The following is a 26,470-nucleotide window of genomic DNA, read 5'->3' on the forward strand; positions in this document are numbered from 1 at the left end:
ATACGCGTTTTCACACGCGCGATTTAAATTGAGGAACGTTAGACCCTTATTTTAGGACAATTGAGAGGAATAATATTTATATGAATATAAGTGCATTAGAGGTTTAGTGCACTAGTGAAACAAATGCGAGAGGAATCGAGCACGAAACGCGGCGAGTGCGCGTGGTAGTAGAGTTGACTTTTGCACAAATGGGCCACACACTTGAAGCTTCTCTTGGAAGCTAAAATCTGATCACTCTCTTCTCCCTCCACTCACCATTTCAGCCGGCCATCCCTCTCTCTCAAACCACCATTGCTCTCTCAATTTTTACTTCACAAAACCTCACCAAATCTTCACTCAAATCCTACCAAAATTTCACCACACTTAGCTTAACACTTGAGGAGTATTTTGAGCTGCAAAAGGGAGCTGAAAAGCCACGGTTTTCTGGAGCAAAGAGTGACCGAAATTCTGCTCTTGAACCTCCAACCAAGTGAGTGATGATCCAACCTTAGAAACTTGTCATTTGGAGGTTATCTTACCTAGTTAAGTTCATTTATGCCATTGGTTAGCTTGTTTATGGTGTAAAATGAAATGGGTGGGCTCTATGAACTCCCACCTTTGTCTTGGGGACTGATCTCATGCTTGATGATGGATCTAATGTTGGTTTAGTCCTCAAAATGGTAGATTAAAGTTGCATAACTAGAAGAAACTTCAAGGAGTGCATTGAGTAAAAAGTTCCGATTCTGCCCCTGCTTTGAACGTACCTATTTCTGCAGAATTTTGGGGATCTAATGGCTGGTATATGATGTTTATATGTTGTATAGATGGTGTATAAAATTTCATTGAAAAATATTGAGGTTTGGTTGGTCAAATGGATTAATTTTGTGAAGCTAGTAAATCTGGAAAACTGTTCCCGTAATGCTCAGACAGTTCTCTTGTTTCATTCATAACTTTGTGCCCCGACGTCGAAATTAAGTGCCGTCAGTGGCATTTGAAACTAGACATTCCCAGCTTTCCATTGGTACCAAATTCACATTCTGGTTCCACTTGAGTGAGCCACACCATTCGATTGAAAATCACTGTCCTGTTTCGTTTCTCTCCAGGAGACAGGACAGGATTTGTATCTTGATGCTCAAAAAAGAGCTGTTTGTGAATGGAATTTGAAAATGGTTTCTCCTAAGAAATTCTAGCCTTATGAAAGAGCTTTCCAATGCCACCAACCATTTTCAATTCCGAGTTGAATTGAGTGATTTGAGATCAAAATACGAAACCTGCCCTGTTCTTGAAAACCCTAAATTCTGGGCAGATTTGATACTAAGTTTGGTGTGAACTTGTCAATTGAATTTCTTGGAGTTAAACACTTACCAAATGTACCATGAATGTTCCTTAGGCTTTGCCTACACAAATGAATCAAGTTTGAAGGATTTTCTGGGCCAAATGTTTGGAAATGAAGAACGAAAAGTTTAAGGCAGCTTTGCCTTAGAAATTTTTCGAAACTTTAGTTGGTTAGTTGACTACCTTCCCGAAGGTATTTTTTCATGAAATTTGGTAGAGGGATACCCTTTATATAGGAGTGTTGTATTGCCAAAGTTTGTACCCATCCAAATCCGTTTCGATACCTAACTAAAGTCCCAAAGTCAGAAACTCAAATTTGGAAATTTGTTCAACAGTTTCGAATTTTCCCCAACTTTGAGCTACCGTATCTCGGTGCTCGAAAGTCCGATTCTTGATCCGCTTGTTCTATTCTAAACCTTACTTACAACTCTAATTGAGTTACAAATTTTAGAGGCTGGTTCGCAACGTGTGAATTTTTCCGAATTTCCAAAGTTAGCGAAAAACCAACTCCGACACAACCTTAAGTACTCTGAGACAATAACTTTGAGCCCATTTTTTACTATCTTCCATTTAGAATCATGGAAAAGTGTCTTCTAAGAACTTTTAGTACTTTCGAAGAGGTTTCCAATGGTACCAAGTTTTCCAATTGTTGACATATAGAATATGAGATACGATTTTTCAAAATATCGTATCAAACCTGAAAATTTTCCGAATTCCAAGGGAAGGGAGTTTTCAAGTACTCCTTATTCCTTTGATATTACTTGAACATTTTATACTTGATTTCCAAAATGAAAACTCGATTGCTCATGTACTTTAAGAAACTCCTCTTGAACCTCGATTTACGAGTAATTGAGGTTCATTTTCATAAGATTTCCTTAGATTGCACTAGCATACCATCTTCCTCGATAATTAGAGATTTGTAGTGATATTGAGTGGTAGTTGATTATTATTTACTCAGGCACCTGAGGGGATCTCCAAGAGGAACTCGGAGCGGACGTCTAAACACTTGTTGAGAATCACTCGCTTGTTTTGGATTAGGTGAGTGTTCCATATAGGAGTACGTAATTTGAATAAGTTATGATATGCTTATTCCATGATCATTAAGTGTTGAGTACTACATGTTAAGTATTTACCACACTCATGCATATTTAAATAAGATATACTTGCATTACTCGACATGAAATACGTGAATTGCATATTTACGTGAAGTATTTAAATGATCAATTATGCTATGGTTGCATAAGTCGGTTGGAATGAATCTCCTCGACTCTTAAGCAATAAATGTGGGAAACGGCCAATGGCGGCCTACTAAAATAATAAATGTCTACCAATTAACCGTAATTACTTACCGTTTACCACCCTACTTGACTATCAATTTACTTGATTACTTGAATACTTGTTTACTTGACTATCGTGAATTTCGTATTCATATGAAATTATGGCATATTCCTTACGTGTTTAGATGTTAAGTGTTACCTATAATTGCTCTTATGAACTTGTCCACCATTTTTAAGGCGAGTGTGTACTTTATCTCACTCGATCTATTAAAATGATAAAATATTACCGTTCACCAATTTATTTGATTACTTGTGCATGTTGTAAGGTCTAAGCTGAACTGGACCCTGCCCTTGGTTACTGACCTACTCGAGCCAGGACTGGATTCGGTCGGGTAGGTTGGAACCCTGGGTCACCGTTTCGGTATATTCGAATATTACCACTGGAGGGATAAGGTGATGGCCAGTCAAACCGAGGGGATCCGGAAGTCATAAGGTGCAGATGACCGACAGAGTTCCACTGGAACACCGTATCCTACAGTATATGTTTACCTTGTATCATGATAATTGTTTCATGCTAAAATGCCAACATGAAATCCTGAGCTATGCCTGTGATATGCTCCATACCTGTTACCTGTCCAATGTACTCATATCATGATACCTGTTTCATGTTAATGCTCCATACCTGTAATATGCTTAATTACTCGCACCTGTAATAAACTCCAATTACTCGTGAACTATACATGCCAATGTCTTGAACCATGATAACTGTCTCATGATGAATGTCTCAAATTACCCGTATAATAATTATCACCTCATGATAAATGCCATTGTGTAACCTTGAACCATGCATATGATATGCCCAACTTAATTGATTTATTTGAACTGTTAGAGTGTCTTGGAACCTCACTGGGCTGTGTAGCTCATCCCACGTTGTGGTTTTCTTTTACAAGGTTCGAGACCAAGGGTGCTCGTGAGTAGTACTAGATTATTTTCTTTTGAAGATTTTAAGTTATATTATAACGGATGGCTATTGTACCCTTTTCCGTTGGGTTGTATTTAAGCTTGAAAGCTACATAATTGTAAGTGTGAGATATTTTGGAGTACTTTAGTTATGTATTGAAGTTATTTGAAGTATTCCTAATTTTGAATTGTGGATTGTACCGAGTCCTGGCGAGAGTTGGGCAGGCGTCCCGCGGATACCCTTTGGTTCGCCTTAGGGAGAAGTGGGGGCGTCACACCCTTGATTCTCATCACTTACCACTAATATATGGCTTCTCTAGATTAGAACGGGTGTGTGGTGTACTGTTCTAGTTCGATGATAGTTCAGTCCCCATCAATTCCCTCTAACTCAACTTGGAGGGACGGATTATTTACATATTTAAAATTGTGTGTGTGTATTAAAATTTTTAAGGAGAAAATACAGTTTAATTTAAAATTGAGTGTGTGTATGTGTGTGTATTAAAGTTTTTAAGGAGAAAATACAATTTAATTTCATATAGGCTATTAACTTATTAACATAAATTTTTGGACCTTGAAAATGATGGCCTATCTCTCCTTCCCCCGTCGTCTCTACCCCTTAACTCCTCCTCCTTTCGCACCTTCTATTGTGGGTTGTTGCATTGTTTGACCCAACGGCAAGGTTAGAAAATTTTTCTAGTGGAAGCACATAAAAGAATAAATCTTTTTGGAAAAGCTAGACTGGAACGCCAGAATAGTCTTTGTTTTTATTTTATATAATAGAGGAATAAGTTGAAATCTAAGAAAAGCTAGACTGGAAAAGCTTTTGGTGTTCATCTGTTGAAGAAGAAAGAAGGCAAGGAGTTATTTATTTAAAGTTCGAATACTACCACTTTATTAATAATAGAATAAGTGTCAATTTGCAAGTTAAAAGATGAACTAATTTTCTAGATGCAGTCGGTGTATACAATATTATGGTTGAATGTATGTCAATTAATCAAAATTGAATTTTAAATTCAAAATTTGTATACGTGATATGCATCCAATCATGATAACATATATAGTATCAATGTATAGAAGATTAATCTTTAAAGATACATTGAAAATTGGAGGTTGTTGCTACCTTTTTATTTTATTTTACTCTTTGTCAAGTTATGAAAATATAGTCACGATATATAAGATTTATTTCACACTCCAATGGAGGGCACAATATGTAATTTTCATAAGAACATTTTTAAAACTTCTTTTTAGTGTAAGTGAGAAGTTTCAAATCTAGAACATCTTACTTACACTCCCTCCCTTCCGTGCTACCCAATCCATCCCTCTCTATAAGAACTCTATTCAAGCTAGTGATGGCAAATCATGGTATATAAGATTTATGTTTAATTACAAAAACTCCCCATAAGCTATATCTATTTTTGCACTTTGTCTCTTATTTTTTTCTGACTTTATTCTCTAAACCGTTAGTTGACTCTAACATTGTGTAATGGTAATGTGAAAAAGACATTTACACCCTTAATAGTTAAATGCAGTAATTCTTCTAACTTATTTTACACTTTATCCCCTAACATCATTTTTTTTAAGTGAGAGGTTTTGAATCCAAGATTTCCTATTTATAAGTCCTCCCACCTTACCACCCAATTTAACCCTCCTCCCCCAATTCTTTTTCCAATTTGTCTATTTGTCATTGAAATCGTTAGTCAATTCCAATATTTTATAACACCTAGGATAAATAATGTCTAAAAGATCCAATATCCCTAACATGGTAATGAAAAAAATAATATATTTATAGATATTGTCCTAGTTAAATTTCATCCCATAATTATATTTTTTTAGATTGAGAGATATATCATGCTAATTTCAAATTATAATGGGAAAAATTGTTATTAAAAAATTATTATAAAAATTCTAAAAATGATCCAACATTGTTAGTTTCTCTTTATGAATGTGCATATGGTTGTAACTTTCTTTTAACAGCTAGATATTTTCTTTATAGGGGTAATTTCATAAGCCTCCCTCCCTTGAGGTTTCTAATAATTTCACTTAGCACTCTTAAAATTTTAAGAATATCACTTATCTCCCCTATTTTCAAATTTTTGTAACATTCTCAACCCAATTAAAATACTCATTTTAGAAAAAAGAAATAATTTCTTTCCAATAATGCCCTTTCATTGCCTTAATTTTTTTAATTGTAAGTATAATAATCATATGTTAAAAATAAGGACAAAAAGCGTGAAGATGTTCTTCTTTTAAAGAAACAACATATAATAATTGCAACCATAAACAATATGCTTTTTTAAAGTACAAACAAATAATAAAATTTGATTCAACATGTTTTCAAATTACAAAGTAATTTTTTTGTTCAAGGTTTGTCTATTTGGTACTCTAAGGTCACATAGTAAGAAATAAACCCGATATTATTGTTATTATTTTTTAGACAAAAATGTAGATTTCTTCTACAAAAGTTTTGCTATTTAGGAGGCTAGTTATAATTTAAAAACTTTAGTATTTGTCCAAACTTTAATTATCCATATGTTTATCACATGCCCTTAGATTATTAAATGAGGAAAATCTTTCTTTTTATGTAAAAAGTTTTGATTGAATTTAATAAATTTTATGAACTATTTAGAATCTTTAGTTTTTATTTATTTGAATCGATGAATTTAAAATTTAGAAAAAGGAAAAAAATTAAATTACATTTAGAATTTATTTGAGATGTTTAGAAGATGAAAAAAGTTATTTTCCACATCTTCACAATATTTCAAATAGTTTTTACATACTTTGTTAATTATTTATGATTTGTCAACTTAAAATATTGTCTTCATATTATAGATAAGATTTGTTAAAGTATTTCTCAACTCTAAACTTATAATTTTTTTTACTAAAAAACATATCCATCATGTTTTCAAAAATGAAAGGATTATAAATTTATTTGTCATTACAAATTTGGAATGAAATGAAAGGGTAACTTTGGAACGAAATAACTTTCTCTTTCCTAAACATAGTATTTTAATGATATAATTTGAACTTGATTGAGAATGTTACAAAAATTCAAAAATAAGGGGAGTAAGTGATTTTTTAAAACTTTAAGGGTGCTAGGTGAAACTATCAAAAACCTTATGGGAGATTTCTGAAATTATCCCTTTGGGATTCTAAGTTTCAAGGGTGGTTTTTTAAATATTGCATGATTAGATGCTATTAAAAATTGGTTAGTTCGCTAAAATTTTTTGCAAATTTTTTTGTTGCATCATAACCATGTTTCTCAATCATCCTTTTATTTTTTTGAACCACCTTTTCATTTCACAAACATCAAATTGCAAAAAGTATTGCAATATTATTTTTTAAAAAATTCAAATAATCTTCAGTCCAAACAAACCCAATCTAGAGAGCTTTAATAGTACTTTTATAGTTTTTTAACTAATAATTTTTGTTTTTCTCCATACCATGTAAAATAAGTGGGCTATTTCCTCTATCTGAAAACCTATAATTATAGAGATACGATTATTATGTTACGGATACTGATATTTTTAAGTATTATCTGTCTTGAGTGATTTTAGGGATAAATAGACAAATTAAGAGAAAAATTAGGGTTAATCACATTTTATCCCCTTAAAGAATACCCCATTTCTCAGTTTACCCCCTAACCTTTAATTTTGCTCACTTAACCCCCTTTAGGACAAAATTGCCCTTGCATTATTTTGACTTTTCATTTACCTTATTTTCCTTTCTTTTATTTCTTTTTCTCTTTCTTCTTTATTTAATTCTTTCTCTTTCCCACAAAAATCTTCACCTTAATGATTGAAATTAAAAAAGAGGAATTGCAGAGATCTATCTTCTCCTTAAATGATTAAAAAAAATATTCAAATCACTTTCCTAAAATACAATTTTTTTAGCCTTTCAATTCTTTTAATTTTGGGTTTTCCTCTTTCCTTTCTAGTTTCTCATTTTATTCTCAAGAAAATATCATAAGATGAAATTGTTTTACTTTCTTTTATTTCTTTTTCTCTTTCTTCTCTCTTTCATCCTTCCCAATAGAAATTCCATTTCAATGAAAATTTTTGTTTTGAGTTTGTAATTGCATATTTCTGGGTAAAGGTTTAAAAGGCATCAAAAACTAATTTTGATTTTTTGTATGATGCCACGTGTCACAAATTTCAATTGATGATTATTAATCAGGTCACAATTTCATCTTAAGATATTTTCTTGGGAATAAAATGAGAAACTAGAAAGGAAAGAGGAAAACCCAAAATTAAAAGAATTGAAAGGCTAAAAAAATTGTATTTTAGGAAAGTGATTTGAATATTTTTTTAATCATTTAAGGAGAGGATAGATCTCTGTAATTCCTCTTTTTTAATTTCAATCATTAAGCTGAATATTTTTGTGGGAAAGAGGAAGAATTAAATAAAGAAGAAAGAGAAAAATAAATAAAAGAAAGGAAAACAAGGTAAATGAAAAGTCAAAATAATGCAAGGGCAATTTTGTCCTAAAGGGGGTTAAGTGAGCAAAATTAAAGGTTAGGGGGTAAACTGAGAAATGGGGTATTGTTTAAGGGGATAAAATGTGATTAACCCTTAGAGTTGACTAATAATTTAGGGGATAAAGTGTGAAAAAAAAATAACATTGGGGTGTAAAATGCAAAACTGGTTAAAACTTAAGCAGAGTTTTTGACATGGTTTGGATTGAGTGAATGAGAGGGAAAGGAAAGAGGAGGAATCGGAGGGATTTAGTTTTTGTTGTTTGGTCTGCTTTTTGAAGAGGGAAAGGATAGAGAGGAAGAGGGAGCGAGAGGGTCTAGTTGTTTTGTTAAATTATGGTTTTCGCCCAAAATTGGATGGAAACCGAGGAAAATGAAACTAAATTTATTGAAATAATTTATTTTTTTAAAAGGATCAATTTTTTCCGATCTTTTCTAGTAAATTAACGTTTGATCTTTTCCTTTACTTTCTTCTCATTTTTCAATCCAAACAAAAATTTAGTATTTTCTTTTTTTTCCTTCCATACTTAATTCAAAAAAGATGGATGGAAACCACTTTCTTCTACTCTTTTTTTCTTTCTTTTCCAGTGGTGTCCTTTCCTTTCCTTTCCTTTTCTTTCCTTCAATCCAAAAGGTGCCTTTGTGATTAACCCTAAGATTTATTTCATTCTCTAATGGAGCGCACAATATGTAACTTTTAAGAGAACTCTACTCTGGCCAATAGGGACAATATGTAATTCTAATATGCAATTTTAAGAGAACTCGATTTAGGACACAATCCACCACTAGGTTGACCCAACTTCTTCTTTTATGTATCAAAAGAAAAAAAAAATGAAATCATCCTCTCTATTGAAAAAGCATATAGTTAACTAGTCAAAGGAAACCATTGGATCTTGGTCGAATAGCTAGCAAGAGTCTCTTTAAAACTTTCCTGTATACTAGATCGGGGGTTCAGACCCCGCCTAATGCATCACAAGGAAGCACTACCCTATATACATCCCTTTGGACCCTCCTCCTCTATAATATATGGGTAGTGTAGGAGTAGGATAGATTGTTACTGTTGCTCCATAAAAAAAAAAAAAAGAATATAAATCACAGTGTCTCTCTAGAACTATTTTCTCCCCATTTTTCCTGGAACTCCGTATTTTCTCCTCATTCTTTTTACAACTCCTTCAGTCAAAAATCTTTTCTAACTTACCCATGGGAGAGAGACCGGACAAATCTAGTCTTTCCCTATGGAAGGGTACCCTCTCTCTATTTCTTTAGTTTTTCTTGTAGGAATAAATTCTCTCCTAAAGTTTCCTAGTCAGAGATTCTTCTCTCTTACAATCTCTTAATGAGAGTTTTTCTCTCCTAGATTGTTTTAATAAGAGTTTTATTCTCTCCTAGAGTTCTTTATGAGAGTTTTGTTTTAGTTTTATATTTTTCTATGATTTGAGATTTTGTAGATCTAGTTTCTAAAATCTGCAAATTCTTTGTTTATTATTATCAGATCTAAACTTCTCTTTAGACTTGAACCAACTTTTAATCTAATCCAATTGTTAAAAGACATGCACAGATCTCTGAAGTTGCAATGATTCAACTAGGTGGAGGATGTGGAGACTATCTTTATTTGTATTGATTTTTCAAATATGTTATACGTATTGATTTTAGATCTATATTTATCTGTGTCTTGTTTGATTTGATGTATTTCTGCCATCAATGCAAATTTATTAAATGAAATGATCTTTTCTATAAAAAAAAATCCAAATATTTTTCTATAATTATTTACTCATTTTCGTTAGAGTTTTTTAAAAGGTAATCTAAACTTATCCTCCATGTACTTTACTATTATTGGAATCCATGATTCTTTTTTTTTTTTTCTAATGGGTGTCTCTTATTAGTACTCCTAAATCATACTTAATGAATACACACACTCATATTTATTATAATCCTATAGTTAGGCCCCCATTTGTGCATTATGTTTACAAAAAAAATGCTTTTAAACATTAAATGTACTTTTGAAATATTAGGTAACTAATTTTTAGTAACTTAAGGAGCACAACTTTTGATAATTCAAAAGTACTTTTGTTAAAAGTACTTGTATCAAGAGTGTTTCTTTATAAGTTACCACATTCCCAAATGGGGTTTTAAACGTTTTTTCAAAATAGTCTCACTTCCCACAAATTTAACACCCAATGTCCCTCTTATCACACTTAACATACTATGTGAATGCACACACTCACATTATTCTACCCTTGCATTTAGATATTTTTTCAATTTAATTTCAGTTTTACTAAAAAAGTTAACACCAAAGATCTCTTTTGACGAGTGTTAGCCGAACCCTTCTTGTTTTCATAGGATGACACATTTTTTGTCGTGAATTCTCAATTCACTACTTCCCTCATAATTCAACATTAAAAGAAAATAAAACTTAGAAAGGGTTGCCTCTAATTCCCATATTGATATATTATTCCAAGCGGTAGCACAAATTATAAAGACAAATCGTTATACATATCCAAGAAATTTTAACTTTTCCTTACATGTCTCAATTCAATAATTACAAATTAAAGTCACTCTTACAAGAAATTACTATGCATTTTCTAATGGAAATATCCATTCCATGTGCAAATGTACCCTCGGAAAATTTTGTACTTAAATCAAAATATAGCATTCACTTGTCGTTGTCTTGTGTCACAATCTAATTCGTGATTTACATTGTAATATCTTTGTAACTTTAAATGCTTAACTTGCAAAATAAGGATGAAGTAGCCAATTGGTTTTTCTTTTAAAGACAATATATTTCGATTGATGAATTGATTTAACTTTTTCTTAACTCAATGTGCTTGATTTTCATTTTCTAATGATCTTTTCAAAGTTGCATACCTTAGGAGAAAGGCCATATTTACTATTTTTAATTTTTAAAGGTTTTCTCATGTTTTGGTGATACTAAGAAAAATTTTAAAACAACAGCTAGTTTGGTGGGAGGTGCACAAGTACAGAGCCTATTGTCATAAATAGATCAATGTACCCATAAGGACGGCGAAATTCTCGAAATATTGCTAATATACCAAAACATCACAAATTTGGTGTTGTGTGGGAATTTGTTCCCAAATTAGGGTCGTCGCAATTGAGAAATGCGGTGTACAACAAAATTAAATTTATTTTTGGTTTTTTTTCTTATATCAGAACAAAGCAAGTATTTGGTTAACAATTTTTTTTAAAAAAATATTTTTAGTCACTGTAACCATAAGCAGTGACTGGAAGTGTCAGATATTGGATGCGGCGAAACCTTGACGACCGTTGATCAACTATCGATCAACAGTTGGTTTTTTAATTTGCAAGTGAATTTTTTTTGAATGTTTTCAATAGTTGGATGCAACATTTGGATTTGCTAGATGTGGCAAAGTGGGATGACCGTTGATCAATAATGATTGTCCAATACTCTACTGACAAAATCTATTTTATTTAATACGATCAATTTTAGCCGTTGATTTTAAGCAGATCAATGGTTTGATACAAAACGATGTGAACCTATCATTACAAACGAAGAAATTTTCTGCTATAAATAGGTTGTTAAATTCATCCATTTCTCTCGCACCAACACCATTTCTCTCTATCGTCCATCCTCATTTGTGGATTGTCCATCCCATATCCTAAGAATTGTCCTGAATTCTTCTTCCCCATTTGTGGATTGTGGCCACCAATGTCTTTTGAAAGTAGTGTTTCCAACTCGCATGTGTCTTTTAAGTTGAAAACAATGGGTTTCAAAAGGATTGTCAACTGAGCAACCGTTGTCTTCCCTCTCAGCATAGGTGAAAGTCCAGAGTATGAAGTTGAACTTCCGTCGCATTTGGCAAAATAGGTACAACTTAAAACTTTAATTGCAATGGATTTGATGTTTTAATGTTGTGCATAACTGACAGTTAAGTTGAAGTTGATTAATTAAGAGTATTTAGTAATTTTTTTAGAGTTCAGGCCAGAAACCCGACACATTAAGAATGAGAGGTTGAAACTTGTACTCATATTGGAGATTTTGTATGAGTCTCTTCCAAATGATGCACCAAAAGAATTAGCCCATCAGCATATTTGGTGCTACATATTGATCTTATTTGGAGGACAATTTTTTACCGATACATGCGACAATGTTGTCAGTTGCCATTGGTTAGATTACATCTGAGATATAGAGGGTATAAACCAATACAATTGGAACAATGCCACACTTGCGTGTTTATACCCTGTTCCTGCAAAGCATCACATGTATCCATGAGCTACACTGCAGGCCCATATATACTTTTACAGGTGAGAATGCATAGCTTTGGATTTTGGAATGTCCTAATTGCACTGTAATACCTAAATAATATGACTTGGACAATTTATCCTTTCATAACAGTTATGGGCATGGGAGACGATGCCCACAATTCGCCCCATAATATTGGTTCCTGCTGTATAGGGAAATGAATTTTCTAGAGGGGGTCGATGGGCCGACAACCTTAAGACAAAATATGTGACATTGCATGTTGTGTCCTTCTTTTGCGATTAACTTATCAAGATGGATATTGATAAGGCATTCCATTAATAAATATTATTATTGTAGAGTCAATTTGATTTTCTTTCGTGACTAACTCCACTTCCTGATTGGCATAGTTTATATGAGAGCTTTATTCTGATGACCTTATTGCACATCTTTCCATCTATTGCTTTGCCAACCGACATATTTAGCGGTCAGTTATTCTGCTGATATATTAGGAGGTTGTTGAATTTCACTTTTTACAACGAGTACTATGGTAGTATGGGATGCATTAACCCATACCCCACGATGTTGACACTGACTAAAAATTATGTTCTTTATGCTGGTCAGGTCGTGTCGGGAAGGATTCAGCCAGTACCATAGTTGTTGGATTGAATACTGAGAGCATTGTGTTGGTGCATATGTTCGAGGGCATCGTCGCGATCTGCTCAGGTCTATGGAGAAGTACATGACATGGTACTATAATCGTACAATCCGCTTCGTTACACCTATTTCGTAGCAACCCTGATGTGACGGACATTGAGAAAATATGGGATAGTTCGATGACTTGGTACATTATTACATATTTTTTATTTTCTTCTAGCTATATGGTATATATGAATTAAATTACTATAATATACAAATTTTTCTTTCAATAGGTTGATACCGTATCTCGAATTAACTCGATCTGCAATAGGTAATTCGATCCACCTAATCCTACTCAGTGTACACATCCCGGTCTTACATTACATTGATATGAAATGAGGCTTTTGGAACATTACAATACTTGAATCAGGGAATGCGGATGCCCGTTGGATCCATTGACTGTTAGGATGTTGGTACATTTACCTCTTATACTACCCTTTCGAGATGCCTGTCGAACATCTATCTAGACAGGTTAGGAACCAGGGAGGTAAGTGTCGTAGGAGGGACATCTCATTACAGGATGATGATGTGCCTGTTATATAGGCTACTCAGACTTCAATAAATGCCTCAATCAACTTTACCGTTGTCACTCAAATTTTTCATCCTGGAGTTTTCTTTACATCTCCGTGTTCTAGCCCTCATAGGTTATTTTCTTGTGACAACTACTCCTATACCCGCATTCGACTATACAGTAGGTGTTAGATCATCTTCTGTTCTATTACGCTACGTATGTCATTTGGGATTAATAATGAGTTTGATGATGACCTTGCTTGTATTTACAACTTCTTAGGATTCTCATCGGACTTTTCACCTATTTTTCAGATAGACGCAGACACTGTTCCCCGTGAAACTCCTTCCACTACATCTATAGATTATTTCTATCCCAGATGCAATCAGACTCCCATGGTAGACTCCATTGATGATGAGGACAAACAAATGCCTAAGGGAGTGCAAGCACTATATAGAAGGTTCGAACGGCTACAACTACAGCAAGATCTACCGCGATAAGAATGTGTTGGAAATACGATTGCTCTGCCACTCCACGCGATAAGAGCAAGAAGCTCATTGATGGGTGATTTAGATTTCAAGATATGTTTTGTTATCAAACCTCGTGCTTTAAACTATGATAATACTTTTTATTTAGTTATATTAGACATTTCGGGTTAGATGCTACATTATTTATTGTACCTTAAATTATTTGTAAAATGAAAAAAATTCAAAATAGGATATGACTTCGGCATATTTCAATTTAAATTAATTATTATATTTTAAAATGGAACCTAAATCTCACTTGTAGCCATTTATCGATGATTGATCATCAGTTATGATGGAAAAATATAGTAGATTTTTAACATAACTTTTGTTTTAAAGCATAGCATGTTCCCAAATAAATTAGGGTTTAGCATTTAGGGTTGATAAATTAGGGTTTAGGGATTACTAATAACAAACATTAAAAATTTTATTTTAAATTTTAAAAAGGATTCAGCGTTCAAATTTTTTTTTTTCCTTCGTCGCATGCTATATGACATGAGGTGAACCTCTTTTTCCAAAAAAAAAAAAGAAATTCCGTTTGGTCCTTTTTATGGCGACCAAAACAATGGAAAATAAATGAATATTTAAGTTTAGCACAAATCCAAAAGCAATACCACTTTTGAGACATTTTTTGAAATCAGTAATATCTCAAGAAATTCGCCCATGAGGACATACGATTTTGCTGAGACCATGGGTCTATTTGATAACTTTACCTGATACTAAAAATAATTCATTAACAGAAATACCTTATCACTTAATATATTAATCATTGCCTAATTTGTATACAAAATTTTAGGTGAAAATTTTTCACTAAATCTTTTGAATTGACTATACATATTATACCTCACGCACACGCATAACACACTCTCATACTAATCTCGCACACAATACATATTTATTTTCTTTATATTCGACACATACACAAACACACATGCATGCACACCCGCTCTTACACACAAATACTTATATTTAAACACCATCTTTAAATCATTTCATTATTTTCTCTCTCTCACCCACACACGCACATTTCTCTTTTTCTCCAAATACACAAATAGAGACAATTTTTTTTTAAAAAATAAAAGCACAACATTTGTGTGATATTTCAGCCCATTATTATAATTCAGTTAATTATCAAACACATATTACTTAAACAGTTCATCAACTTAATACTTTTAGCACTTAATTTTCAGAATTCAAAATTCATATTTCAAACATTAGTTTTATCAAACAAATCTTTTATATTCAAGAGTTCAAACCAAATTACCAAGAATCTTTCAAAGTGAAGAACCTAGTGCCATTTTCCCATAATTTTCTGCAATGGAGCAGTTAAACATTGCCCCATGGCCTATTTAAGATGATTATAAACTGCCCTAAATGAAGCAATTTGAAATCATCAGTTCCCCTCCGGGAGAAAATTGATTATATTCGCCCTCCTCTCTAATCAATGAAAAACATATCAAAAGATGATTTCTTACAAAAAATTAGGTGGCAGAAGGAGGGCAACACGCAGTAGGACAAAAGAGAACCCTTGATTTTAAGACAACAAAATCCTTGGATTTGAGCTATTATCCTTTCTCAAGCAATTACATGGTTTAAAACCGAAAGTAGGAAAACGAGAGGAAAAATGAAAGGGATCTTCACTTTCAAGATTGATATGCCTTAGAATCGTTCTGTACACAAGTATATATACAATACAATTCCAGAACCTAATACATGAGGAAAAAACTGTGATAGAATGACTTGTCCGAGCCATCATATCAATAAGGTTCCTCAAATGTTAAACTCAAAATTGCTTTTACCACTTTCCATCAAAATGTGGTTACGAGACCTATGCCCAGCTCCTCTGCAAGCTCATCCCATACTGGAAGAAGCGTCAAGACTACTAGGAAAATTGCTACTGACAGAATCGCTCTTCTCCAATTTCCAACCTCTGTGACATCATTCAAGCATGGTTTCTCTGGAGTTCTCTGCAAATGCCAGAGTTGCTCATTAGACTGAAGTTTATGCACATGGTCCTTCATTCTTGAAATGAATTTCAGCTTACAACAGACTGCTTATTAATATACTTTTTCCAGGCTTCACATACCTGACAGATCAGCACATATAACCCCCAAGGAAGTGATAAAGGACCACCAAGCTGAAAGTAGATTCAGAAACAGGTATCAAGAAAATATAGTCATTCTACAGAGCCACTGAAAAGGAGAAAGTTAAGGCTCTATCTGAATATGGCTGTTCCAGAACAACCCTTAAAAGAACAAGAAGAACAAGTGAACAAGTGAAGCTGTTCCACCATTAATGTGCAGCAGACACAATGAGGTGGGCTACACAGTGAACACTGAAGAGCTGAGTTTTCAATACTCTGCGCATATTCCCAGGAATGTTTGCAAATGCAAACAGGGCTTAAGAGCTTTCTGGAAAGAAGAAAGCGGAGGAAGAGAAAGAATGATAGAAAATTAGAGCATCTAACCCCTTAGTAAGCACAATGGAAATAAGAGAACTTCATATTACATTTTGTTGATTTCTTCTAATGTAAATGTATCAAAAGGTACTTAAGATTCATGCAGTTCTAAAAACTAATTTTGCTCTTTCTAGCAGGAAAGTATTAACTTGGCAATTTTAGATTCAAGACAATACCAAGTTCATTTCCAAGAAGTATAGGATGATATTTGAAGGTATACAATGAAATAAAAGCTAAAGAAGTGATATAGAATCCTTTTGTGAAAGAATAATACTGTATTAATAATGCTCACCAGATCCACAGTCATTATGTGGGGCTCTTTTTTTTTTTGCCTCCATCAAGATGCTTGTGGAATGAAGTTTTGACAGCCCAGTGGGCTTATGCACTAAACAGATATCTTCACATGACAATTTGAAACAAAGAGGAAAGGAAAGGCCAAGCAGGAACATAAAGGTCACAAAATTTTCTCAATAATTGTCTGAAATTTTGATGAAACATAATGAACCAGTGGAAACTTGGTTTTTCATCTATTCATAAACAAAGCGCCATGAGCACTTAATCAGATTCTAAAGTATATTGATCAAATATGGAAATTAAAGAGATAACATACCACTCCGAGTCCCAGCAAAGTGTATGTGGCTAAACCAAAAGCAACCAGTGAGTTTTTCCCAAAAGCACCCTGTCAGACACAAAGCCAAAGGTCAATCACATTCAACCATTTTTTATCTAAATGCACATAACACCAGTAGGTATAAAAGATTGATTGACCAACACAACAAAATTGTTAAACTCTCAATAGCTCCTGTTATAATGTCTAGTTGATCAGGGAAATCTAGGAGGTACAAGGATAATGGATATATGTTTACACCATCGTGTTCCACTTTCCACTGCAGGAAATTAAAAGTTGCAGAGATGTGAAACCCACTTGATTTCTAAGAAGCAGGCAAGTGGACCTTCTTGAATGTTATTGAAGGACAATGGTCCAAACTTCATTGAATCAGCTCAGCATCCAGCTAGCCAATGAAACTTAACATTAAATCTAACGTGCAACCAACTTTGAGAATGCATGAATCTATCTTAATTCACTCTGTCCATTTTGTTAGTCATGATTTCTACGTTTGTATCTTCAATGTTATGTTTCATAATTTAGAAAGACCAATATCCTTATATGCCTTTCATACAATTCCAAGAAAAAGAGCATTATTGTCATGTTCTAACATTATAATCTCAGCAAACTAATTCAAAATCTAAAACCCCAATAGCAACAAACAGTATCTGACTTCAGATTGAGAGGGAAAATCATGTTGCTAACAAATATCAACTGTCATAAACTGGGTGCAAAGTTGACCACAACAAATAAAAGGGGAAAAAAGGTGAACCATTTTTCAATTTTATCAACTCCTAGTGAAGATCAGGGCCTCAAGTCTATCCAGAGAACATGAAGACGCAATAGAGCACAAATCACGTAATATAGTAGCCTTAGCAGCCGAAGCTCTAACGCATTATATAATCTTTTCTTAAAGGTTAAGCTGCCGTGGAAGCATAATCAGTTCCCATACTTGAGCTAGATGACCTAAAACACATATCTTTTTTCAAGAAACAGCATCTTTGATGTCAGAAATACAAGAATTCCACCAATGCTCTATAAACATTGACTAAAAAGCCCGCAAAGATGGAATACCTAGTGAAAAATTGCAATACTAAGGTTTTCTACAGAGATAAGAATCCAGTAGCTTCAGGCAGAGTGAAACAAAACCTGTGCTTCAAATACACTTTGCTTTCTGTCTCCTACTGTTTTGGACATTTCAACTGTCAAGGTTTGGTTTAAGATTAACCATCCTGAGCCTTTAAAAATTTATGATATTTAACTCACTCATTGTGGTTTAAGAGAATATTAGTTTCAGGATCAATTGTAATTGACATAACAATTTACATTAAGATTTAGGAGGTAATCACTGAAAAATTTTGTCGAGATCTTCAGAGAAAAGAAGAAAACTAGCATTGGCTAAAGTTGCATGTCAACTCTGTTTATGTGAAGACTTTCAACGAAAACAACTGAAAATTTTACTTGACAACCAAAAGTGCAGTTAGGTAGCATAATTATCAGGTCATCCTTGGACAATTTGAAAATCCCAGGTAAGATTCTTTACAGTGATCTCAGAATCAGATTTCATACAGCATGAAAATGTAAATTTCAAAGTATTTCTCCACCACTGAAAATAACATTTTGCCTTTAGCTAATGTATCACAGCTGATGTTGATCGAAACATAATCAAAGAAAAGGGAAAATGGACCTTATAGACTTATTCTAACACCAAAAGAAAAATGAAGTTGGAAAATAAAAGAAAAGAGAAAAGTGAGAACCTGCACAGCTCTTCCACCATCAAGACATCCAACTGGCAACATGTTAAAAGCTGATGTAGTTAATCCACACCTGCAAAACCCCTTGACAGTAAGTCATGCATGGAAGCAACATAGTAAGGCATAAGGACCCATAACAGTACATTACCAGCCAGCAATCACAAGAGGATGGATTGAAACTGTTGCTGCATGCATTGCTCTGCAAAAGAGTAGGTAGAAAGTGTTAACTCATACATTTAGATGATTTGGTCAAAGGCTGACGTATGAGGCACTGTCTCCCAGAATATCAACAAGCATGGCAAAACCAAGAATCTCTAGAAGAGCAGAGATCTCAGTCAAACGAACAACAGATGCTATTTCCTTGAGAATTACTGTTAATGTTCTCCTATTAAAAGAGAAAATTGTCTCAAGTACTGAACAGGCAAAATAATACAATCAAGTGAATCTGCAACATGTAAGCCAAAAGGTAATGTGACCTCTAGAAGTGGAACTTTTCTGATCATGCGGCCAGAATTTCCTTTTCTCTTTTTTTTTGGGGCAGAAAGGAGGGGTTTGGGGTGAAGAATAATTAACACTGCTGATGAGTCATCTACCTGAAAAGAGATCTTATTAGGATAATCGAGCGAGAAAGAAAACTAGCAACTTACCCATAACCAAGAGTGGCCCTACTGATCAGCCCAAGAAGCAAAGAACCTTGAAAAAGCATACTAGGAACCTGCACCAAGTCACTTGCAACAGCTGGATTTGATGAAAGTAGAAGACCAACAACAAACATAGAAAAGGACAACACAGCACCACTAAATGGGCCTGCCAGAGAAATGTCAACTTTTGCCTTCTGATCAGGGAGAATGGATTTGAACTGCATCAGCCAAAAAAAGAAAAGGAATATTATAATAAAACAAAATGAATAATTTGCTGGCTGCAATGTCATCACAATTAGATAATCAACCAATCACTTTTCTTCAACATGAAGGGTACACTGATGATTAAGGTTTTACAGCCAGAAATAATTCACTATCATCTGCTTAGGATCAATTTAAACCAGTCCATTACTTAGGAGAGGACACCATCTTTTTCCAGTTGCAACAAGAAAAATAAACAAATATCTGTAGCAAATTGGTCATGAGCAATATAGATACTGATAAGTGAAATGAAAAACAGAGCCATTCAGAATAGCTAAAATAACATGTTGAAATTATACTCTAGGACACAAGCCAAGTACAACTAAAGATTGAATAAGGGCCTCCTTTCTGTTCAATAGACTTGGTTCATAAAAGATTTCATGTTTGCTAAGAAGGAAAACAGCTGTAAGGAATGGCCATTTAGTTTACGATCCCCACGCTTTTAATTTGTTAAGTGAACTGATAATCATTCAATTCCTGTGAAAGGTCCAAAATCATTGCCCATGAATTCGGGGAGTTTGAAAACTCCTGAAAAAGAATAAAATACAAAAACAAGAGAACACAAAGGACAGTGAGATATATATTTGGCCAATTTCTTCCACAGTCTCGCCCCCACTCAAATGGCTCTCTCTCTCTCTCTCTCTCTCTCCCCCACCCCTCCGTCCCCCCTTCTCTCTCTCACACACACTTCTAAGTGGCTTTAGGTGGAGGTAGATAGAGGAACATGGTGGCGGCTCAACTGTGGATTCGATTTTTTTTTTCCAAGCTTGATTGCCGTATAAGGGTTACTTTTGATGGAAATTGACTGGGGATTTCGTCTTCCAGTACAGAGAGGAAAGTTATGGTATGATACTTTTGCAGTTTGGTCTTGATTGTATTTCAGAGTGATGGAGCTGCCACGATTGGTGGAGAGTTTTGCAATTGGTTCGACTTTTGTTGATTGTAATACAAAAGACAATAAGTGCAACAGTTAGAACATTTATAGTTAGCTTGTTGAAAAAGGTCATCAGCCAGCAGCGGCCATAGGCAGGTCACTAATGATGGCAGCAGCAGCAACAACGGCAATTCTAAGGTTAGCTGGCTAAAACTAGAACTGAAGGAAGTAGAAGAAAAAGAAAAATTTTCAGCAGAACTGTGAGATGAATCCTAAAATTTTTCACAGCCAGAAGCTGCCTTGTCTATCTATTTTGTAACATTGTTCTTCATTTATTTATTTATTTTTTATTTTACAAACTCAGGACACTATCTGGTAGATCCAAAGCAAGTACATAGATAATAAATCCATAGAAGATAAAACTGTGGTTTGTTCAGAATCCTCGAACCTTGAAGCAGAAAAAATTATATGAAATCTCGGAGAGTTACATTAAAAAGTTCATCTTCACAACTAATTATGTTCCAAAGTGTAGAAATGGATGGCTAGATATGCTTGCCTGAGTGATTGCCCCAAAGCTCCCCAAAGTAATGTTTGGGATGAAGTACGGAATGCTTAGTTTCACTTTCTTAGGAAAGGCAGCAAGAAAATGTCCAACTTCCTGCAGGAATAAACTCCTTCAAGTTGAAATTAGTTCAAACAGAAAAGAATGAAAAAAGGGGCAGCAAAATAAGGAACCAGATGAAAATTTTAGCATATAAAGTATTTTCTACACCAGCACTTCTATGAATTTCCCCAATAAGTGACAAACGCCATGTCCATTCAGTAAACATGTAAAAGCTGCATGTCAGTTGTCATGTATTGGAGGCAGGGGAGTTTGCAAGAGGAAACTAACTGGTCAGAGCAAAAACAAAAATGCTTACGTGAAACAGCTGAACTCCCAATACACCATATGCTAGGGGCAAAGCAGAATCTACAAATGGCAATAAAAGCTGCATATCTGGTGGTTCAACGGCATTTGGATCCGTGAAATACTTGGCTATCTCTGGAGGAAGCCGATTTATCTGCTTTTAAAGATCAGCATTAGCTTGACTAGAACTATAAATGAATCTTTTGCCAGATGCAACTACCAGAAATGTGAATATTAATAAACAAAACAAATATCCATGAGGTAATGTTACTAAGCCAGGACAATGAGTTATTAACCATACCTGAGATGCAATTCCTAATTCCACAGAGGAACCGCTGGTAAGGAGAAACAACAGAAGAGCAATTACATACTGCCAGAGAGTTGTTGGGCCTGGTTCTGAAACCTCTTTCCGCAGCATACCAAAGCTAACTCGGGGGCCACCACGTGGATCTGGTCCTTCTGAATTAGGTTCCTCCACCATAAACAGGTTGTACTTATCACCCATTACCTCAGATAGTTGATTTTGAAGTTTGGCAAAAACTTCTTCCCTTTTGCCCCTTAGATTTCCAAGGAAGAGAATGCCCTCTCCAAGGTCACCAAATGGCTCTTCTTTTGTCACCCAGAAGGTCGAATAACCAAACAACTTTTCCTTAATTATCTTTACATCCATTGGATCAACTCTCTCTGGCCCTAGGAGTTCCATCAATTTAAAAGAGTCTACTTGGAAGTTATTATAACCTGATCCAACTGGAGAAATAGTTGGTTGCTGCAGAATAAAATTTGAAACTAAGATATTAGCATTGTAAATCACATTGCTTTGTTAGTTATGTAAGGTAAAATCTAGCAGATTTAATCTAATCAGGTTGTATAGAAGAACATTACCATCTCCGCTCTCTCTGTCTCTCCCACACATACAAATGCATGTGCAAGTGCAATAAGTCATGTCACTATAAATCAAATAATTTCTCTTCAATATTTTGTTTCCCGTACCAAAATATCCTGTGTTACTTGTACAGAAGCAGCATAATATCAAGCCAATAGTAGCAAATAGGTTAGAACCTGTCACTCTCATGTTTAATTTCCTGTACTTGCCATGTCAAACAACTCAGATTACCAAAATGAAGTACTGTTCTTGTTAAGATTACTTAGTTGCAGAGTCACTTAATGTGTAAAGTCCAACTTGACTTCATCCTAGGTGGTAGCAAATTCATGCAAGTGAATTTCAACTGAAGTTCATGGTACCAAAATAGATTAGGTAAGTAAATGTGGAGTTTGGCTTTGTTAGAGGAATTAAGCTTCACTGATAAAGAGATTAGATCCAATAAACATTCCGACAAGGTTTCAATAATTTTGCATCATCGGTATTTGAACAGGATGATGTTCATCAGGCTTGGAAACAAGTTCAAAAGGAGTCTAGAGCTTTGTTGTTTCCTGAAATTGATTTTATTATTTGTCAGATGCTTAATCAACTAATTGAGAAGTCAAATGTCTAAATCTTTCTCACACTACAAAACTGAAACTCCAATAGTCATCAAGCAATACATTTTCAGGAACAAGCTTAAGTGAAGCAAACTGTCAACTCCAAGTTTACAACAAGTTACTAATCTAGAATATTACAAGCTTAAGTGAAGTACATTGCATGTACTGTCAACTCTCTTCTGAGCTCATTATTTGAATACGAACCCACATTTTAAGCTCATATACTATTAAGCAAAGCCAACTGTTAACGGCTAGTAGCTAGCTGGAGTTTTGGAATAAAGGCAAGCAGTAAAATGCAAAAAACAAAAGAAGGTAATAAATCCTTGCCAAAAATTCAACTCCAGACAGACATTATTCAGCTTTCAGAGATTGAACGCACGGCCATTTCTAAGAAGTGATTTCTTATTTTAACCAGAATGCAAATCCTGAGTTCTGAATTACTTTATCTCCTTCCTTTTGACTGTTAAAATTATTTTCATCCTGAGATTCAAGAAACTGTGTATCATTGAGATTTTTTTCCAACTAGAGGAGAATAGTACATGACAAGAGGCTTCAAGGAAGAAAGAGTAACCTGAGAGATATTATAAAATCTATTTAAGCTGCAATGTGAGCATTTCTAGATTTACTGCAAATTTCCATCCTCAATTCAGTGAAAAAAATTAAAGCTACAATATATGTTGCTTTGATTGTTGACGTTCTTCTTTATTCTTTCTGGGCAGCAGTATTTTGCTAATTTGTTGAAATCCACTAAAAACTCCAGAATTATGTAAGCAGATTATTTCCTGAAGATCAAGGCTCTATTCTAGTAGTTTAGTGTTTATGTAAGTTACAATAGGTTTAGTAGAAAGTTTTGCACCTTTTTCTTCCCATTTCTCAAGGCTCTCTTCAACTTTATGAAAATGTTGCCTTCTGAACTTTACGTCTTACATTCAACAGCTATTGGGGTCTTAAATCTACCAAAATCTAAGTTGGACACTCTTGACTTCCCCTCCTACTTCTCTTCTACTTCTGTCACTGGATAGCCTATAGGTAATGTTAACCCAAAAAAAAAAAAAAACTATTTTTCGGGAATTCTGCTGCTTATTTGGGGGAGAGTTTTCTTCATGCTTGTTTGTAGGGATATCCAATTGGCAGAGATGCAGGCTTAGTTTTTATTAAGCCTTTTAAAGCTCATACCACCGCACAAAGTAAAAAATATTAAGTTCAATACAGGTCATGCAGTATATTGTCCTCAATCAGAATATAGGACATTCTGTTACACCTGTCAAACATTTTTCTTTTATTCTAGTCCACAATCCATTCCCCGCTTTAGTTTCATTCGTAAAGGAAACTAAAGTTTCCACTTGAATATTTTCTATTTCGTCTGTTCAATTATTAAAGTGGTATCATTAGCTGGGAACCTTGACATTCCTCAAGTAATATAAACCAACAATGCTAAAGAGTTTCTGCTCTATAACAGGGGGCTTATCTAGAAAACTGATGGAAAATTTCCAAAGGGGTGCAGTTGTACCCCTAATCCATAAAAAGGCATAACTTTAGACTATTTATTATGGAGATTTCTGTTATGAACTGCAGTCGAGTGGACTGCATCTCACATCAAAGGTGCAAATGGGCACCACCTCTGTTATGAGACGTGGTCCACTTAACCGCAATCCATAACGAAATGTCTCTTTATTACGAAGGATATTTGTAGAAGCTTCATTACAATATGTACACTATGTCGTGTTCGCTTATCAGCACATTTTGTACATTTTGAGTGTACGCGTATCGGTGCATTTTGAGTCCATCTTAGTGCCGAATTCAGCATTTGCCCAATAGCACCCATCTAACTTCCACCCCACCATACCACCAGAGTTCCAAGAATGGGTACTATTCAGCATTGTGGTGAATAAGGCACTTCAAGAATTTCTCTTATACACAAGTCCGTACAAATGCCTTCAAAAAATTGAGCCCTCTTTAATTAAAACCCCAAGCTAGCCCACTCTTTACATTAATTTTTCCAAAAACTAAATTCAATTCATATTGCAGCCTACCCTTTTCACTAACTTTCCCTTAAACTAAATTCAATTCAAATTACACAAATGAGTCAGAACCATTTCTCCTTTTTTTTTATTTAAAAAAAAAAAAAGCACTTGCAATAAGACAAGAAAAGCTAGTAAGTTTACCCTGGAAGAAACAGAGCCGGGAAAATCTTCAGAATCAAGATCTTCACCACCACCACTTCTTCTCTCTTCAGTGTCCTCTTTTGCAGCCGTTGCCAAACTAGAACTCTCCTTATCTTCTCCCTCTCCACTGCCGCTATTATCATCATTGTTACTATAACATGCCCTTATCATCATCAACTTCCCAAAATGCCTACTTGAAATTCGCCGCCTTTTTCTGATAATTTCTCGGCACAACACATCACAGCTTCCAGCACTACCGTTCACCAATGAAATTCGGTTCCTGTAGGCATACTCCATCAAGGGATTCTTCAAAGGGCACCTGAAAATGATGGTGCTGAAGCTAGAGCTATAGCCAGCTAGAGTTCCCATCTCTATTTTGCACAAATTCCGGGGCGTTTCTGTGTGAAATGGAGCGGTCTAAGAACAGGTCGAAAGAATGGAGCCAGGAGGCATAGTTTGGGCTGTTAATATCCGGTCTGTGCTTCGTCAGATTCATGGGAGACAACAAAAGATAGAGATATAAATAACTTCCGTATTTTCAATTTTAGAAAAATTTGCAAATTTAGTCCCTAAAGTGTTTTACCATTCTCCAAAAATAGTCCCAAGTTTTTCACAGTTGCATTCAAGTCAATCCATACTAATTGAAAGTACAAATAGAAAGGTGGTTTTCTGTCCCAAAGCAAAACCTATTTAGAGAGACTGAGAATCAAATTTTCGATAAATTTCCAAATTGCTAAATTCCTAAACCTCACACATAAATCCTCAAATTTCTAAATATAGTAATCTAAATCTCATTTTTCACCGCATCTTCATTGATAATCTAGTCCAGTTATCATTTCCATGGTAACTTAATACCCTTATCTTCGAATACAACTCGAAGGCGTGGCACATCTTGGCTCTAGCACACATAAGTCTAACATCATCAATTTAAAATTCATTGATGGCCATGAGACTCTCTTGTTGCAATTGTAGATGTATTGTACACCAATTATAGTTATTGAAGTTTTACTTAAAAAAAATATTGTTTCAGTTAAAGTGTTCGATAAGTATAATTATAATTTAGTTTATTAAGAAGCAGGTTTGATTATAAAGTATCATAGTGGACTTCATTTAGTGCTCATGACAATGCACAAATACTTTTATGATTTATAAGAAACTATTTTAACAAATGTCAATGTATCTATATATCGAGAAAATAACACCAACTGTTAAAATTTTGATACTGTCTTTATAGATCATCTTTGATTAATTTCATATAATTTTAAGTTACTTTAAAAAGATTATCTTCATATACGTAGCAAATCTTCTTAAACCACTAAGCAAGGATGAATGTGTACACAGTCCTTAATAATTCA

General features: G+C 34.3%; 1 protein-coding gene and 1 long non-coding RNA gene across 2 annotated transcripts; one reads left to right on the forward strand and one right to left on the reverse strand.

Moving 5' to 3' along the window:
* Positions 1-11,616: 11,616 nt before the first annotated feature.
* Positions 11,617-14,092, forward strand: LOC113776404. The gene is made up of 3 exons (XR_003469005.1): positions 11,617-11,866; positions 12,863-12,988; positions 13,760-14,092. It is a non-coding gene; the product is annotated as an uncharacterized LOC113776404 (long non-coding RNA).
* Positions 14,093-15,584: 1,492 nt separating this feature from the next.
* Positions 15,585-25,593, reverse strand: LOC113776006 (probable zinc metalloprotease EGY1, chloroplastic). Its single transcript, XM_027321071.1, has 10 exons — positions 25,116-25,593; positions 21,773-22,237; positions 21,485-21,625; positions 21,121-21,222; positions 19,436-19,647; positions 18,937-18,987; positions 18,792-18,861; positions 17,038-17,106; positions 16,056-16,106; positions 15,585-15,936 (listed from the first exon to the last, which is right to left on the reverse strand). Exons 1-10 carry the CDS (start codon positions 25,482-25,484, stop codon positions 15,778-15,780), a joined length of 1,689 nt encoding a protein of 562 aa, XP_027176872.1. The 5' UTR covers positions 25,485-25,593; the 3' UTR covers positions 15,585-15,777.
* Between the last annotated feature and the right edge of the window lie 877 nt (positions 25,594-26,470).

Source organism: Coffea eugenioides, chromosome 6 (genome assembly GCF_003713205.1).
Source record: "Coffea eugenioides isolate CCC68of chromosome 6, Ceug_1.0, whole genome shotgun sequence".
Lineage (NCBI taxonomy): Eukaryota > Viridiplantae > Streptophyta > Magnoliopsida > Gentianales > Rubiaceae > Coffea > Coffea eugenioides.